The sequence below is a fragment of the Vulpes vulpes genome, chromosome 14, assembly GCF_048418805.1.
Source record: "Vulpes vulpes isolate BD-2025 chromosome 14, VulVul3, whole genome shotgun sequence".
NCBI lineage: Eukaryota > Metazoa > Chordata > Mammalia > Carnivora > Canidae > Vulpes > Vulpes vulpes.
In genome coordinates this window covers 24,629,692-24,648,350 of record NC_132793.1, presented here as the reverse complement: position 1 = coordinate 24,648,350, position 18,659 = coordinate 24,629,692, and the positions used below count along the sequence as shown (strand labels likewise).

Sequence of the window (18,659 nt, the reverse complement as noted above, 5' to 3'; positions counted from 1 at the left end):
GCATGGAGCCTGCTTCTCCCTCTGCCTGTCTCTCTCTCTCTCTCTTTCTCTGTCTCTCATGGAGCCTGCTTCTCCCTCTGCCTGCCTGTCTGTCTGTCTGTCTGTCTCTCTCTCTCTCTCTGTCTCTCATGAATAAAAAATAAAATCTAAAAAAATTGAGAAGAAGAAAGAAAGGATCTAGAAAAACACAAGAAGAGATTGTGGGAGCCAGGGAGCCCAACTCTAGGGTATCTTCTAAGACTAACAGGAGAGAGGCATTTCAGAGAAAGGTCAGCAATGCTAGAATTTGTAAGGAAATGGAGAGTGAGGGCAGCTAGCTTTACATTCTAACTGTAATTACCTCTCCTCCCTGAATGACATATATGAATGACACATCTTTGGCTAGTGTTGGGTATGAGTGCTGGCTTTCTCCACCTAGCTGGAGTAGCTGAGTGCAGAGGCTAAAAGGAGTGTATGATTTTTCTAACACAATTTGTGAAATCAATTAAAAGAGATACTGCTAATTTTCTTGGACAGGAAAAACTTGATTATGTGAAATACTCCGGAATGGAGTGTATTGATGTTAATTACATTTTCAAGATCACCCAGGGTAGTCAGAAAAAGCCCTTTATGTTTGTTTTAATCAGTTACCAGAAAATTCAGAACTATACAGGTTCATATATTATTAGAGCTGGAAGAGCACCGTAGAGGGAGCATCTAATCCACTCTTCTTCGGTCCTTGAGGAGGAGTCCGAGCCCTAAGAGGGGCTTTGCTCAGTGACATAATTTGAGCATGACAGATTTAGATCAAGAAGCTAGGTCCAGGATCATAGGACCCATTTTCCAGTTTCTAGACACAAGTTTCCCCAAGAGTAGTGGAAAGAGCACTGTCCCAGGACAGGGCGCCTGGCTTGGATTCTTCCTTGGCCATTACCTCTAACTTTGTGAACTTGAGCAAGTTGGATCTTTGGTTGCTTGTCTTTAAATTGGGAATAGCCTTAACTGCCTGAGGGCAAGGGATTGTCCCAGATAACTGGTAACAGTTTCCTCCAGATCTAAAATTAATGTCTAGTCTTATGGGTGGTCAGGATATTTAAATGAGTAACATGGCCGCGGACAGTGGTAGGCATTGAGGTGAACTAGAGAGTATGTATGTACCCCTTCTAAAAGGATGGCTGCTACTTAGTTCCATTGGATTGTTGCCAGAAAATTTACATTATCAAAAGGAAGCCCAAAGTCTGATATTTTGAGACACCTGTGTGGCTCAATGGTTGAGCATCTGCCTTTGGCTCAGATAGTGATCCCATGGTCCCGGGATCAAGTCCCTCATCGGGCTCCCTGCATGGAGTCTGCTTCTCCCTCTGCCTCTGTCTCTGCCTCTCTCAGTGTGTCTCTCATAAATAAATTAAAATCTTAAAAAAAAAAATCTGAATTTTTTGTGTGAAACATGTAACATTCGAATTTATGTATTAAGACATGGAACACTAAGACATATCTATGGGTTACATGGATGCTTAGTTTTGGTTTCTGATAGCTGTTCAAATGAAATTCTTCTGAACCTTGGCCTTGGATCCCAAAGCACAGGCTATCTGACTGTGGCCTTCTTTTTTTTTTTTTTTTTTTAAGATTTTATTTATTTATTCATGAGAGACAGAGAGAGAGAGAGAGAGAGGCAGAGACACAGGCAGAGGGAGAAGCAGGCTCCATGCAGGGAGCCTGACATGGGACTCGATCCTGGGTCTCCAGGATCAGGTCCTGGGCTGATGGGAGCGCTAAACCACTGAGCCACCCGGACTGCCCCTGTCTGTGGCCTTCAATAATAAAGGCAGATCACCTTCCTTCCCGGGATCTTAGTTTCCCTATCTGCCCCTGAGTTACCCTTGTCACAAGGCCTTTGCACTTTCCCCCTGGATGGGTCTGACTTTCCTTGGCCATTTTCTCTTCTTCCTTATGGCCTGGGCCACTCTCACTAGTCCAGTCTGGAACAATCTGCTGCTTACTCTGAGTCTCTGCTACTTCCTCTCAGATTTAGTCACAAGGGGAGGTCCTAGGCTCACTGTCAGTTAAACAAGCCCCTGACTCTGCTTTTAAAGTTCTAGGCAGGGATCCCTGGGTGGCGCAGCGGTTTGGCGCCAGCCTTTGGCCCAGGGCGCGATCCTGGAGACCCGGGATCAAATCCCACATTGGGCTCCCGGTGCATGGAGCCTGCTTCTCCCTCTGCCTGTGTCTCTGCCTCTCTCTCTCTCTCTGTATGACTATCATAAATAAATAAAAATTAAAAAAAAAAATAGTTTAAAGTTCTAGGCATCATGGGTCACCTGGCTGGCTCAGTTGGTAAAGCATGTGACTCTTCATTTTGTGTTGTGTGTTCAAACCCCATGTTGGGTAGAGATTACTTAAAAAAAAAAAAAAAAGACAAATAGAGATCAGGGTGCCTGGGTGGCTCTGTCGTTTAAATGTTTACTTTCGGCTTAGATTATGATCCCAAGGTCCTGGGTTCAAGCCTCACATTGGGCTCCTTGCTCACCTGGGAGCCTGCTTCTCCTTCTCCCTCTGCCACTCTCCCTGTTTGTACTCTCTCTATATATATCAAATAAATAAATAGAATCCTTTTTAAAAACCCAAAGCAAATAGAGTTCTAGGCATCTTGACAGGAGTTAAAACGGGGGTGAAAAATAGGCAAATGACAGAAGTTTGAGAAACTTTACCAAGTTCTTATAGTTGGGATCTCTGTGTCTTCTAGAACATAGAAGCAACGTCATATTAGGTCTTGGGGAAAAAGATCTAGAGAACATTATGGGGTGAGAGGACAGAAAGCAGAGCCTACTGGCCTCAGAAGAAATGACGGGGTGAAGTTTTATTTCTTTTTAAAAAAAATTTTTTTTTATTTATTATTTATGATAGTCACACACACAGAGAGAGAGAGAGAGAGAGGCAGAGACACAGGCAGAGGGAGAAGCAGGCTCCATGCACCAGGAGCCCGACGTGGGATTCGATCCCGGGTCTCCAGGATCGCGCCCTGGGCCAAAGGCAGGCGCCAAACCGCTGCGCCACCCAGGGATCCCCGGGGCGAAGTTTTAAAACAGAAAACAACTCATTACAACCTCCCCAACTATGTAAAATTGTAAACCTAAATACAAAGGAGCTAATAAAATGGCTGGATTTTATCACGTGTACTTTTAACCAATTTAAAATCCACTGGGGAAAAAATGTTTTTTTCAGCCAAAGGTTTTTACTGCCTACCGTCATGGATTACCAATTAGTCAAGTGCTTCTGGGTGGACTGAGCTGCCTCTGGAGGCCCTTGGTGCCAGACTACTAGCTTATGGAATCTTTTGGGTGGGGAAGGCATAGAAGGCTCTCAGATCCCCACACTCAGGCAAAAGCAGGCCAACTGCCAGCTCAGTGCAGAGTAGATGTTCCTCCATAGAGTAAGAACACGCCCTCTGCAGATAGGCAGCCTGGCATTGATCCCAAGCCTCCCACTGTCTAACCATATGACTTGGGCAAGTGATAAAACTCTTTGAGCCTCAATTTTCATATCTGTCAATGGGGAAATAACAGTACCTACTTTATAGGGTTATTGGGAGGATCCAACATGTAAAGCACCAGTTATGGTGCCTGCTACCCAAAAGCTCCTTAGAAGTGTTAACTGCTGTTCTATATTATATTTTTCTCCACTGTGCCACAGCTATATACTGTTTCTTGGAAAGACACATTGGGCTAGGGGGAAGAACAGGACAGGGAAAAGAAGATACAGAGATCCCCAGAGAGAATATCAGACACAGGCAAGGAAAGAGAGGCAGAAGTTTAAAGAAATGGGCAAGATGGAGAGAATGCTCACATTTATTGAGTATTTTTAGAGAGATTATTTTTCTCATTCATCTTTGGGATAGTAGTATCACTCCTTTTTCCATTTGATGAAGAGGTGAAGTAACTTACCCCGAGCCAGTATCAGAGCCAGTGTTTCTGACATTAAGCCCCATGTTCTTTTCTCTGTGCTCCAGTGTTGGTACGCATCAGCAGGACCAAGGATGATGAAGCTTATGTTGGCTAAGTAACCAAGGTGGTTTTAAATTGTTTTTTTCCCCAAGCTATCTTTTATGGGGGAGGACATGGTGGTGGTAATGGTATTAGTTCTCTTTCTGTTAAAACAGACTCTGAGAAGTCCTGCAGTAAATAATACTGGTGACCAACATTTACTGAGCGTTTGGCGTTTTTGGCTCTGTGCCAGATGTTTCACATACATATCTCATTTTAATCCTCAAAATAATTCTATGAGATGAGTATTATTATCTGAGGATTAGTGAGGTTCAGTAATTCCTCAGGGTTTACCTGATAGTGGAACCGAAACAGCTGAACAGCTGGACTCCATAAATGACCATGTTAACTTGGCATGACTTAGCATTTCCTAAGCTTATTTGAAGGTGTCTTATCATGTCTTTATCTGACCTTTGCAGAACATAGTTTCTATGTGTTGTTTAAATGATTTGGAGCAATTTGATATTCTGTTAGATTGTTAATTATGGGCTTATTTCTTTCATATTTGTCCCCATGAAATAGATAAAGGGCTTCTTTCTTTCTCTCTAGAATTTTTCCTTGTAGTGAGTACTGTACTCCCTGTGTGTTCGCTGATGAAGTCAGCAGGGTTTCAGACTCTACTTTCCTGGTCATACACAAGTAACTTATTTTACCATTTCTAAATGGAGTGCATTAGCTCCAGGCCACGGAGAGCAAATTAGGAGAATAGGGAGATACATCACAGAGAAGGAGGCTGCTCTGAAAAATGCTATCTGCACCACTTGCCGGCACTCTTTTTTAAATCTTTTTTTTTTTTTTTAAATATTTTTTTCTTTATTTATTTATGATAGTCACAGAGAGAGAGAGAGAGAGAAGCAGAGACACAGGCAGAGGGAGAAGCAGGCTCCATGCACCGGGAGCCCGACGTGGGATTCGATCCCGGGTCTCCAGGATCGCGCCCTGGGCCAAAGGCAGGCGCCAAACCACTGCGCCACCCAGGGATCCCTACCGGCACTCTTTTTTTTTTCTTTCTTTCTTTTTTTTTTTTCTTGCCTGCACTCTTCAGCTCTGTGGGCATAAATAGTATTCCAAGGCTTTTGCAAGATTAGGCCCTCTTTTCCACAGGTGAGCCTTGGGTTACTGAGTGAGGATGGATACAAAACAGCCTCTGTCTGGGCTTAAAGGCACTTGTGCATTTCTGAGACCTTTCTGTAGCTACTGTAGGTCTTGCCACCTTTTTTTTTTTTTTTTTTTTTTAAGATTTATTTATCTCTTTTAGAGTGAGCGAGAGCATGAGTGTGAGGAGCACTGGGAGAGGGAGAGGGAATCTTATGCAGACTCCATGCAGAGTGCAGAGCCTAATGCAGGGCTCAATCCTACCACCCTGAAATCACAACCTGAACCAAAACCAAGAGTTGGACACTTAACCGACTCAGCCACTCAGGCGCCGCATGCCACTTCTGTACAGGGTAGAGAAATGAGAGCCTAGCCCTCCCACTGTGTTCTGAAACTGCAGACAGGATCAACAGCATCCATTTAAAGAAAGTATTCTGGAACCAGACAGATATTGGGCCTCTTTTCCATTCTTTTTTTTTCTTCTACCTGGGAACTTAGAGAATATTGGTAGCTTTCCGGTTCTTTCATGTGGTGGCATGAGCTTTTAAATGGGGATTGCAAAGGGCAGAGTTTGGAAATTGGATGAAAAAGCGCTAGGAGACTGTTTTCCTTATGGTAGGGGAACTGCTGGTTTATTTGTAGCAACCTTATTTGGAGATAAGAAAGTTGATTGAGGTGGTGGAAAGAGCCCTGGCTTTAGAGCTGGGTTCTAGTTCTGATTCTGTCTCTAACTCCCTGTGTGATCCTGGCAAGCCGTGTCACCTTTTCTGGGCATTGTTTTTTCTCAGTCACCTAATAAGACAGGTCAGATTTCAATATCTCCGAGAATCCTTCAAGGGTGCACCCCTCCTACTTTTGATGCCAAAATTGTAACTCATTTGGTCAATGCCTGGTGGGACATCTGATGTCATGTGGCGCATGAATGCTTAGTAATAACCATTTCTGTAGGAGAATGGCTTCTTTTGACATTGGTGATTAACTTGGTTGTTTTGACTTTGGGTCTTTTCTTGCCCACATACTCAGGGCAGATGACAGGTGACCCCAGCACAGTGACTAATGGCTTGAAGGCCAGATGTGGTTCTCCTGGCTGAGAGTACCCTGAACATCTGAGGCTTATTCATGGGTATGATGAGCAGGGAGCATCCGAATGATTGCTGAAGGCAGGCAAAGCAGGGTTCCCTCAGCTTCACTCTACTGCCTGCCTGCCAGTAGCCCTGCCATGACCAGGTTCTTCAAAATTCCCACTTTGTGTTGCATTTGTGTAGGTGTCCCCTGAATGGAAAAGGAACAGTACTCTCCTCCTTTCTCCTAGTCCTTGTATCTTTTGCTAGATGAACTCAGATGTAGAATCTTGGGTCTTTGAAAGGACACCATTATTTATTTATTCATTCATTCATTCAGTGACAGGCTATTATTGGGCCCTCCTTCCCATCAATACCTAAATCTTCTCTGCACTAGTCATGAGTATACAGTTAGGCCTTTTTAGCATCTTTTGAGATGCCCAGGGTTCATGGCTCCTGTACTGAATGCCCCCAGACCAGTGCAGGCAAACTTATCTCCCTCAGCAACTCTTCAAAGAAAAGTCAAGTCTGCCTTTGACTAAGAGAAAGGAGCATGCTATCTAGTTGTATTGAACTGATATGTTCTCTGAAAATGGTTTCTGTACAGTCATTAACAGATGCCTTGCAGGAGGAGTTTCCAGTCCTGGGTGAATAGTTTTTCAACTGGTCTCTCTGTTTGATACGGTATCTCTTTTGTATTCCTCCAAATAGCTATTTAGAGTGTCTAATGAAGCATCTGTCTGGAGACCAATGTTTATTTCAACATGGTTGGAGTTGTTTTTGCTTCAGCTTTCAGAGCCAATAAAGCTGGTTATTAGATTCTGTAATTGCTGCTGTAATTACTCTCTTGGAACTGGCAAAGGCATAATTAAATATGGAGATTCCAAGGACTATTTTTTTCCATCTAAAAGCAACCTCTTTAACTTTTATTGGCCTGAGTTAGATTTCCATTGTTAAAGCCACTGTGTTTATGAATGCCACTGGAGTTCTTTGTCAGAAAAGAGATTTCTTTGGACACCTCTTTGAATATTTGGTTTAGATGAACTCCTTGTTAACCCAGTAGTTGTTTTTTTTTTTTCCTCCCATTTTCCCCCTAGTTTTATTGAGATATAATTGACATAACATTGTACTAGTTTTAGCTTTACAACATAATGATTTGATATATGTATTATGAAATGATTTCCATGATAAGTTAACATCTATCACCTCACATAGATTTTTTTTTGTTTTTTGTTTTTGTTTTTGTTTTGTAATAAGAACCCTGTACTTGCTTTTTAACCCAACCTCAGGAATTTGGAGATGTATAAGGCAAGGCACTCACTAAGAGCCAGCACATATTTATGTAAAACATTAGGCTTGGCCCCTTAAACTTTGGCCATATGTAGAAGTAAATTCCGGTGGTCAGAAGTAAGGTTGAGATGGATGATATTTTATTTAAGTATAACAGTATGCAGAAAGAATGGCATTCAACTCCTTTAGTTTGGCCTAAGTTACATACTTCACCACTCTTCCACACGTTTCTAAGCTACAGAGTGGTTTAAGTGCTATGAATATTTATGTTTACACGTATTCTTGTAGCCCAAATGGTGACCTCATGTCTAATTTCTTTTTTTTTTTTTTTTAAGGTTTTATTTATTGAGAGGGAGGTCGTGCAAACAGGAGGGGCAGAGGGAGAGAGAGAATCACAAGCAGGCTCCATCCATGCTCAGCACAGAGCCTGACACAGGGATCAATCCTATGACCCTGAGATCACGTCCTGAGCCAAAACCAAGAGTCGGATGTTTAACTGACTGAGCCACCTAGGTGCTGCTAATTTCAAGATCACGTCAGGGTGCCTGGGTGGCTTAGTTGGTTAAGCATCTGCCTTCAGCTTGGGTCATGATCTCAGGGTCCTGGAATTGAACCCTGGGTCGGACTCCCTGCTCAGTGAGGAGTCTGCTTCTCCTTCTCCCTTTGCCCCTCCCCCAGCTTGTGCTCTCACTCACTCTCTCAAATAAATAAATAAATAAAATATTCTTTTTCTTTTTTTTTTTAATTTTTATTTATTTATGATAGTCACAGAGAGAGAGAGAGAGAGAGGCAGAGACAAAGGCAGAGGGAGAAGCAGGCTCCATGCACCGGGAGCCCGACGTGGGATTCGATCCCGGGTCTCCAGGATCGTGCCCTGGGCCAAAGGCAAGGCGCTAAACCACTGCGCCACCCAGGGATCCCAATAAATAAAATATTTTAAAAAAAAAAATTTCAAGATTACGTTACATAGGGGCACCTGGGTGGCACAGTTGGTTAAGTTTTGGCTCAGGTCCTGATATCAGGGTCATGAGATTGAACCCCGAGGTGGGCCCCATGCTCAGTGAGGAATCTACTTGAGACTTTCTCTCCCTTACCCTCTGCCCCTCTTACCTTAAATAAATAAATAGATCTTTAATAAAAAGATTGCTCATGAACCATGTATGAAGGGAGAAAATGAATCATGTACCCTTTCTCTTTGGAGTTCTTAACTAGCTGAGACATACACACAGGAGTTAGATTGGGGTAAATAAATCAACTTTCCCTGCCAGGCACCATCCTGGAGAGTTTACTACATGGAGAAGACTGTGTGAACCCTGCAGGCAGGGGATGGAAACCCGAAAGGGCCAGGCTGATTACTCAGGCCCTTTTCTTCCTCCCTGAAAACATACCTTATGGTGAGAATGAAGGGAAGGGCAAGTGCTTACAAGAGTTCCTATTTTATGGGCCAGGAGGGATGCAGAGAAAAAATCCTGTCCAATTATTGTTTTAGCCAGTGTTTCAATGAGACATTATCATTTCTCCTTCGAGTCACAGGTACACAGGAGATAAAATATGGGTGTACCACACACAAGGAACCCTGCATAAAATACATGAAAAACTTAAAAAACAGATGAAATTAGAGATTCAGTTTAATATATATGAAGCACTTTATACCAGCCATTGTACTAGATGTTGGTCTATAAACATGGATAATGTAAACATATCATTCATGGGGTGACTCTTGCTTACCTGGTATGTTCAGGTTATTTGCTTCCAGATCATTTATTGCTTGAGAAGTTTTAGAAGTAATGTGGCGATCGGAGCAATATACGATTGGCATACGAGGAGTCACTGCCAAATGAAAATGTATTAGAGGGGGACGCCTGGGTGGCTCAGTTGAGTATCTGCCTTTGGCTCAGGGTGTGATCCCAGAGTCGAGACTCTGGGATCAAGTCCCACGTCGGGCTCCCTGCATGGAGCCTGCTTCTCCCTCTGCCTATGTCTCTGCCCCTCTCTCTCTGTCTCTCTCATGAATAAATAAATAAAATATTTTTTAAAAAAGAAAAGAAAATGTAGTAGAGGGATGCCTGGGTGGCTCAGCAGTTAAGCGTCTGCCTTCAGGTCAGGGCATGATCCTGGGGTCCCGGGATCGAGTCCCACACAGGGCTTCCTGCATGGAGCCTGCTTCTCCCTCTGCCTGTGTCTCTGCCTCTCTCTCTGTATCTCTCATGAATAAATAAATAAAATCTTAAAAAAAAAAAAGAAAACGTATTATAGGAAAAGTTAAAGCAGTTCTAAAATTAACATATTAATAGAGAAAGGATAAATTTGGTTTTAAAATCAGAGTGGGGGATCCCTGGGTGGCGCAGCGGTTTGGCCCAGGGCGCGATCCTGGAGACCCGGGATCGAATCCCACATCGGGCTCCCGGTGCATGGAGCCTGCTTCTCCCTCTGCCTGTGTCTCTGCCTCTCTCTCTCTCTCTCTCTCTGTGACTATCATAAATAATAAAAGAAAGAAAGAAAGAAAGAAAGAAAGAAAGAAAGAAAGAAAGAAAGAAAGAAAGAAAGTCAGAGTGTATGGGGAATCTAGTGTTTTTTTCTTTGTTTTTTTTTTTTTTAGATTTTTATTTGTTTATTCATGAGAGACACAGAGAGAGAGAGAGGCAGAGACACACAGGCAGAGGGAGAAGCAGGCTCCATGCAAGGAGCCCGATGTGGGACTCGATCCCGGGACTCCAGGATCATGCCCTGAGCTGAAGGCAGACGCTTAACTGATGAGGCACCCAGGTGTCCCCAAACCTAGTGTTAAACTATTCACAGATGACTTGCTTCTGGGTTGGGGTTTTGTATGAAGCAGAGCAGCTCCCTCACTGTGATTTATTGAAAGTCAGCCTTTTACACAGGGTTTGGAAAAAAGAAACCCGAGAACAAAATTTGAAAAAAAAAAAAGAAAAAGAACAAAAATCAGAATGTAGCTGACTATATAAAATCAAGGCTTCTGCTACACTCAGGACACTAGAAAGCAAGGCAGATGTGTCATCTCATTGTTCATTCCTGAGAACTCTTCCAGTGTCACTTGCCATCATTCTGAGCCTGTGTGGGAAGAGCAGAGACCTGAGGATTTACACAGACCAGTGCTTGAGCCCTCTCCTCTCCACATAACAGCAGTGTGACTTAGATGGGCCATTTCACCATTCTTATTCCCAGTCTCTTTTGTTAGCATAGATCTGGGATCTCTTGGGCACCTGGGTGGCTAGGTCAGTTGGGCATCTGCCTTTAGCTTGGGTCATAATCCCAGGGTGCTGGGATTGAGTTCTGCGTTTGGCTCCTTTTTTTTTTTTTTTTTAAAGATTTTATTATTATAAATAAATAAATAAATAAAGATTTTATTATTTATTTATTCATGAGAGACAGAGAGAGAGAGAGAGAGAGAGGCACAGGCAGAGGGAGAAGCAGGCTCCATGCAGGGAGCCCGACATGGGACTCGATCCCGGGATCCCAGGATCACGCCCTGGGCCGAAGGCAGCACTAAACCGCTGAGCCACCCAGGCTGCCCTGTGTTGGGCTCCTTGCTCAGCAGGGAGCCTGCTTCTCCCTCTCCCTCTGCCTCTGCCTGCCACTCCCTCTGCTTGTACTCTGTGTCAAATAAATAAATAAAATGTTTAAAAGAAAAAAAAATCTGGGATCTTTGCTCCATGACTGGGTGTAGGAAGATTAAATGAGAAAGTGGATGGGACTGCCTCAGCCATTTTGCTTGTTTACCACACAGTAGGCAGTTGGACACCTTGTTCACTTTACTTGTAAACATGAGAGGCAAATTTTTTTTTAAGATTTTATTTATTTAAAAAAATTGTTATTTATTTATTCATGAGAAACACAAAGAGAAAGAGGCAGAGACATAGGCAGAGGGAGAAGCAGGCTCCATGCAGAGAGCCCAATGTGGGCTTGATCTTGGGACTCCAGGATCATGCCCTGGGCTGAAGGCAGATTCTCAACCACTCAGTCACCCAGGCATCCTGGGAGGCAAATTTTTATAGGCTGGGCTATGCCATGGGTAGTGGGGGTCCCCCTGACGCAGACCTGGGAAAGAGGCATCTGTGTGGGACATTGGCCTGAAAAGACTTGAGAATCACATGTTGATTAGGATGGATCTGAGCTGGTTTCTGTGGAAAGGCAACACCAAGGAAGGCACAAGGGAGCAACCCCTGAGCACTTACATACCAGGCTGTCTTCCCTCTGCCATCATGGTCAATGGCATGACCAAAGGACTCTAGCATCTGGTCTGTGGTCACAACCCCAGTCCCTTGCAGGATCTTACAGGCCGTATTAAACCACATGGAGGCTTTTTCTTGTGGAAATAGGGAGCTATTGAGAGTTTTTAAACAAAGGAATGACATGGTTGGATTTACCTTCCCTCATCTGTTCCCACAGTCTCCTTGACACTCCCCTTCAAGGCAGGATCCTGCCTTTTTCATTAAGTGGAAAGCACAACAGAATGGCAGAGCATAAACTTTGGGGTTCCACACTTGGGTTACATATCTGGTGACCTGGATGATGTAACCTCTCTGAATCTGTTTCCTCATCTGCTGATGGTCATTTCTACCTTTAAATGATCACGCCCTGGGCCAAAGGCAGGCGCTAAACTGCTGAGCCACCCAGGGATCCCCTCTTTCTGGCTTTGATGCTCATCTAAGATGTGTACTAACGATACCTTTCGGTGCAAAGACAGTAAGGGGAAGGCACCTTGGATTGTGAGTAGAGAGATGTGCTTTTGCCTCCTGCTCTGCCACAGATTCACCTTGGTCAAATTGCTTATTCTGACTGGATCTAAGAACAAGATGATAAAAAAAAAAAAAAGAACAAGATGATCTCTACAGCCTTAACATGCCGGAAGGATAAATAGATGATGACGTTGACGTGACCAAATGTCAGACTCTAGATTTGTCCCTGGCAGGGAATTCTGTCTTTCTTTTCTATGATAGAGAATGCTACAGTAACCATCTCTGGGCATGGGGATTTTTGCTCTTGTTGAATACATTTCCAGAAGGAAATTACTGGGTCATAGGGCAGCAACACCATTATGGCTATTGCTATGTGTTGCCATATTGCTCTTCAGAATCAGTATATCAACTTAGAGTTGTCAGCTATGTGTGAGAAAGCATCTTAACCCCAACTTATCCAGTATCTGGTATAGTCATTATTATTTTTATAATTTTGTTGGCATAAAATGATACTTCAAAGCTGCTTTATAATAATTAGAAGTGCTGGGTTTTGGGTGTCCACTATGTTTAAGTTGTGCTAGGTGTTTACATATATCTCATCTCCTCACAATGAGCCTATCGGGGAAGCTGAGTAGCTCACCTAAGGTTCAAACCTAAAGCAGTAATGGCCTCAAAACACATCCTCTATCTCGGTGCCTTTCCATACTTTGATTAGTGAGGTGATGGTTACACGACATGAACTTTAGCTTGTGTGCTTTGCTGCATTTTGAAGTATGTGAATTTTGAATAGTTTTCTTAGAAAATTGAATATGCTCTTTGTGTAGAAGAAATTATTAACCCTGTGTTACAGTGGAAGCAACAACAGAGGTGCGTTTATTACAATTAGGGCAAAGACTCAAGTGAACTCTAGGGTATTCTGGTGTCTAGGCTCTCTGAAACCCTATTTTCTCTCCCATGCAGCGGCCCTCCAGGCACTGAAGCGCAAGAAGAGGTATGAAAAGCAGCTGGCGCAGATCGACGGCACACTATCAACCATTGAGTTTCAGCGGGAAGCCCTGGAGAATGCCAATACCAACACCGAGGTGCTCAAGAACATGGGCTATGCTGCTAAGGCGATGAAGGCTGCCCATGACAACATGTATGTGGCTACCCACTTTTGGAGGGGGGGGCACCCTTGTGGCAGGGCAATGCCTCAATTCCAGGGCATGGCCTTGGGCGACCCTTTGATTTATCTATTCAAACACCTGAGTTTGTTTTAATTTGCATTCTTTTTTGGAACTCCTTTTATTTTTTACTTTAAAATCAATTAGCCAACATACAGTACATACTAGTTTCAGATGTAGTGTTCAGTGATTCATCAGTTGTTTATAACAGCCAGTGCTTTTTTAAAAAATTTTTAAGGATTTATTTATTTGAGAGAGATTAAGTTGAGAGAAAGAGAGACATGAGTGGGGAGAGAGAGAGGGAGAAGCAGACTCCCCGCCGAGCAGGGAACCTGACATGGGGCTCGATCCCTGGATTGACCTGAGCTGAAGGCAGACACTAAACTGTCAGAGCCACCCAGGTGCCCCTAACACCCAGTGCTTTTAAAATGGGTTATGGGGGATCCCTGGGTGGCTCAGCGGTTTAGCGCCTGCCTTTGGCCCAGGACGCAATCCTGGAGTCCCAGGATCGAGTCCCGCGTCGGGCTCCCGGCGTGGAGCCTGCTTCTCCCTCTGCCTGTGTCTCTGCGTCTCTCTCTCTCTCTCTCTCTCTCTCTCTCTCTCTCTCTCTGTGTGTGTGTGTGTGTGTGTGTGTGTATCATGAATAAATAAATAAAATCTTTAAAAAATAAATAAAATAAAATGGGTTATGTACCCTGTTGCCTAAAGAGGCAGATCTTGGGGCTCCTGGGTGGCTCAGTTAGTTAAGCATGCAGCTCTTGATCTCAATTCAGGTCTTCATCTCAGGGTCATTGGCTCGAACCCAGTGTAGAGCCACTTAAAAAAAAAGAAGAAGAAAAAGATCTCATGGAATGGAACAATATTTCTAAGTAATTTAGGATTCTTGTGATGAGCAGAGTTTCTAGCCAGTAAAGTCCTTAGACAGTCTTCTCACCCAGGCCTCTGATTATCATGGTAGAAGTTATGTCCCAGAGAGGGGAGGTGGATGGTCATTGGACGGAGTTTCCTAAGTTAGGTCCCTGTCTGCTCCATTTCTGTGTTCTTCTAGCACAGAGCTAAGATGCCTAGCACAGAGCATATCTCTGTAACCCACTGTGCATGCTTTGAAGTATATGTGTATATATTAAACTGATTAATTGTGTGTTTATAAGAATGACAGTAGATAGAAAGTAATTCTGCATGTTTGCCTTTCTTTGGGGGCCTAGTGAAGGAGCCATAAGTGGATTTGAGTAGATGGGAAGGACCTTCTCAAGTGACACAACTATATTTTGTGATTTGTGATTTTATCTCTTCCTGTACAGAGTTACAGAGTTGCCCTTGAGCTTGAAGAAGAGCTATTGGCCCAGGAGTTAAAGTTCTGTAGTCTCATCTGACATATTTATTACTAGCTTACATGAGAAATCATGAATGTGGCAACTAACTTTACTAATAAGCTTTATTTTCTTAGGATGTTGGACTAGATTATGCCTAAGAATACTCCATCCTTTTGATTCTGTGATTCTCTTCTAAAAAGGGGAGGAAGGGGACCTGGGGTGGCTCAGTCAGTTAAGCATCTGCCTTCAGCTCAGGTCATGATCCCAGGGTACTGGAATTGAACCCCACATCCCTCTCCCTGCTGAGAGGGTAGTCTTCTTCTCCCTCTACCCCTCCCCCTGCTCTCTCTCTCTCTCAAATAAATAAATAAAGTCTTAAAAAAAATAAAAGAGGGAAGAAGATAGTAAAGACAAAAAAATAATTCCTCATAGGGAATAATTACAGAAGTAGGGCTAGGAAGCAGATTGTGTGCAATAGGGTTTCTGTTCCTGCCTCAAAGGCCCTTTTTACACAGACTGTCCAATATGACATCTGTCCATTTCATTTAAAGGGACATCGATAAAGTTGATGAATTAATGCAGGACATTGCTGACCAGCAAGAACTTGCAGAGGAGATTTCAACAGCTATTTCAAAACCTGTAGGATTTGGAGAAGAGTTTGATGAGGTGAGTGGTTTCATGCAGTTCACACAAGCCTCACAAATGACACCCGGGCCAGGCCATCCTTTAATGTGCTGTTGCAGGCTCTGTGGCAGAATATGTGTGGTTTAGAAATCACCAGTTTTCATCCTTCCAGAGACTGGGACTTAAATAGGGCATAGTATTAGCTCTCCCTAATTCTGGATTTTGAGAGATGGCTTTCACTCTTTGAGATAGAAGCTTAGCTTAGGTTGAGTAAAGAGACCTTCATAGGGACTCTTCATCAGGTTTCAAGTCATTGATTGGTTTCAATAAATAATTAATTTACACATTTCATGGTGGACTCTGGGCTGAGAGCAGTGGCAGCTGAGGTGACCATTTTTTGGAGAACTTTATGGGATTTGCCCTTGGGCAACTGATTTGAGGTGAAGATGAAGCCCAGGAAGGAGCATTTATATCTGACCCCTGAGGGGTTCATCTGAAACTTGGCCCCCTAGCAGTTTCTACTATAGCAGTTGAGATTTTGAGTCTCTTAGGGTTTTAAATTACAATAACAGGCCCTGTTGAAGGTGTTTCATTCTGTGTTAATTTGAGTCTGCTGAAGGTCAGGTTCTCTCCACTGAACCCAATTCTTTGTGCTGATCCCCACCATAAGGCTGAGAAAACAGCCTTGTGGGTCTTATACTTGGTTCCCAACACCAGGGTTTTCATGGTTTCAGACTGAAATTTGATGGACTAGTCAAGTTAATTTCAATTCAGCAAATATTCCTGAATATTCACTGAGTGTGCCCAGTTCTGAGATAAAGAAAGAAGAATGAAAAGATATGGTCCCTCCTCTCAAAATGCTGACAACTAGCGTAAGATACTGAATATAGACTCTAACTGCTTGATAGTGTATTATGTTCACCAGTAGAACCGTGTTTAGAGTTTGAGTCACAGAGTATGGACCTGGAATTCATCTCCCTTCTGATCTTAGAAGGGGTGTGTGTCCTCTTAAGTTACCAAGAAAGAAGGACCTCTGCAGGGAGTACAGTGCCCAGGAACATCCCTCTCACTCTTGTGTTTCCTTTACCAGGATGAACTCATGGCAGAATTAGAAGAACTAGAACAGGAAGAACTAGACAAGAATTTGCTGGAAATCAGTGGACCCGAAACAGTCCCTCTACCAAATGTTCCCTCTATAACCTTACCATCAAAACCCAGTGAGTACTTCTTACCCAGTCATGACATACCCCTAGTGCCATGTAGTGGGTAATCTTGAGGTTGGTTGGCCTCAGTTTGGGTCCTGAGTCTGCCCAGGATTCAGAATCACAGATCTGTTTTGACGGCCACAGAGACATCATCACCTGTCTTTTCCTAGTTTCTCTATAGAACAGAGTTCTTTTACCTCAGCACTATTGACACAGCCAGGTGATTCTTTGGGTTGGGGGTGGGGGTTGTTTTATGCACTAGAGATATTTACGTAGCACTCATGGGCTCTGTCTTCCTCAAGTTGTGACAACCAAAAATGTCTCCAGATACTGCCAGATGTCCCCTGCAGGGTGTGGGGGGATCACCCCAGTTAGGAACCACTATTCCAGAATGATTTTTCCTATGTCACCAAATAAGAAAAAGTTTTAGGCCCTGGGAGAAGGTGTGAGAGTTTAATTCCAGGACCAGCTCTTGGTTCCTGTGTAATACCCTGTGCTGTGCACCCCTGTAAAAACATGGAGCCTCAAAGGCAGCCACTGTGGGAAAGAAACATCTCTGGCTTTTTTAGACGCCTGGTTCTATCAAACTTTCATTTCCTTCTGTCTGCTCCTTCTTTCCACTTCCTCGTCATTATTTCACCCTCGGGTAGAAGTATCCCTCACTACACTTCTACTAAAGGTACCGGGGCGCCTGGGTGGCTCAGTCAGTAAACATCTGCCTTCAGCTCAGGTCATGATCCCAGGGTCCTGGGGTCGAGCCCCACAGTGGGCTCCCTGCTCAGTGGGAGCCTGCTTCTCCCTCTGCCTGCTGTTCCCCATGCTTGTGCTTTCTCTCTCTCTCAAATGAAAAAATAAAATCTTTTTAAAAAAGAAAGAAAAGGTACCAAAGTTTGATTCGGTGTGAAGAGAGAGCCTGGGGAGCAGCGTAACAAGGCTGTAGTCCTCCTAGCCTCCAAATTGAGGAAATGGCCCCTCAAGTTGAGTCAGCAGCCTGTGGTGGGTTCAGGCAAAGGGGGTCCAAACACTGTTTAAGGGGCACCTGTGGGTGTGGAGAGGTGGTTCAAGCCACTTGAGGTGGGATCCCTGGGTGGCTCGGCAGTTGAGCGCCTGCCTTCGGCCCAGGGTGTGATCCTGGGGACCTGGGATCGAGGCCTGCTTCAGGCTCCCTGCGTGGAGCCTGCTTCTCTCTCTGCCTGTGTCTCTGCCTCTCTTTGTGTGTCTATTGTGAATAAATAAATAAAATCTTAAAAAAAAAAAAAGCCACTTGAGGTGAAGGGGGAATGCTGGCAAGGATTAGCTCTCTGGGGTTCTTCCTGATGTCCCCCTTCTCAAATGCCCTGGGACTGAAGCCTTCCCAGAATTCTGATGGGCTCTCTGTAGAATCCTTGTTTTGCCTGGCCCCGATGCGGGTGGAGGTGAGGTGCTGGGGAACGTGTGTTGCCTGTTATCTGGAGTTTTGTGTTGCAGCTTTCAGGCACAGAGAAACGGTCTGCTGATAGCTTGGTGAGGAGGCTGGGTGCAAGGGCAGGGCTGTTTTATAGACAGCCCTGGCACCCAGCCAGATGTGTTGAGAGCACTGTAACCAGCCCTCCTAAATAGCCTTTTCTCTTTTCACACAGCCAAGAAGAAGGAAGAGGAAGAGGATGACATGAAGGAATTGGAGAACTGGGCTGGATCCATGTAACTGGTCCAGTGCGGGCTGGGCCCAGACAGACTCTGGTGGCCTGTGCAGCGGGCAGGCGTGTGCGTGTGTGGGGCAGGCAGGACATGGTGCAGGCAGGTTCCATCGCTCCTGAATCCCCCTCCAAAGCAGTAGGGCCGCATCACTGCTCACTCTCTGCATAGCATGGTCTGCACCCAGCGGGATGGGGAGGGGGGAGGGGGGGCGGGCGGGTGGGGTGGGAGGTGCCTGCTGTTTATAATGTTGAATTTCTGTAAAATAAACTGTATTTGCAAATCCAACATTGAGCTTCTGGACTACGCTAACTCCACTGCTGAACCTCAATGGAAAGGGTCGACCGTTCACAATTGAAATGATCTGAAAATGTAGCCTCTGTCCTTTTAAGTCAGTTGACTTGTCGCACATCTCTTTGTAAGACTTGTATGGTACTGGCAGAAAAGTTTTTTAAAAGCCATAGGCTTTTCCTTGTCCTTAGCTGTAATAATGCATCTGACTTTGGTTTCCTTGA

The 18,659-nt window shown here is 44.2% G+C and overlaps 1 protein-coding gene across 1 annotated transcript in view; it reads left to right on the top strand.

The window, feature by feature from the left end:
* CHMP4B (charged multivesicular body protein 4B) overlaps positions 1-18,432 on the top strand; it is a 54,121-nt gene extending 35,689 nt beyond the window's left edge. The window contains exons 2-5 of the mRNA XM_026009875.2: positions 13,126-13,303; positions 15,193-15,307; positions 16,356-16,482; positions 18,090-18,432. Of these exons, the coding sequence (XP_025865660.1) occupies positions 13,126-13,303; positions 15,193-15,307; positions 16,356-16,482; positions 18,090-18,154 (485 nt within the window). The 3' untranslated portion in view covers positions 18,155-18,432. The remainder of the gene's footprint in view (positions 1-13,125; positions 13,304-15,192; positions 15,308-16,355; positions 16,483-18,089) is intronic.
* The last annotated feature ends 227 nt before the right edge of the window (positions 18,433-18,659 follow it).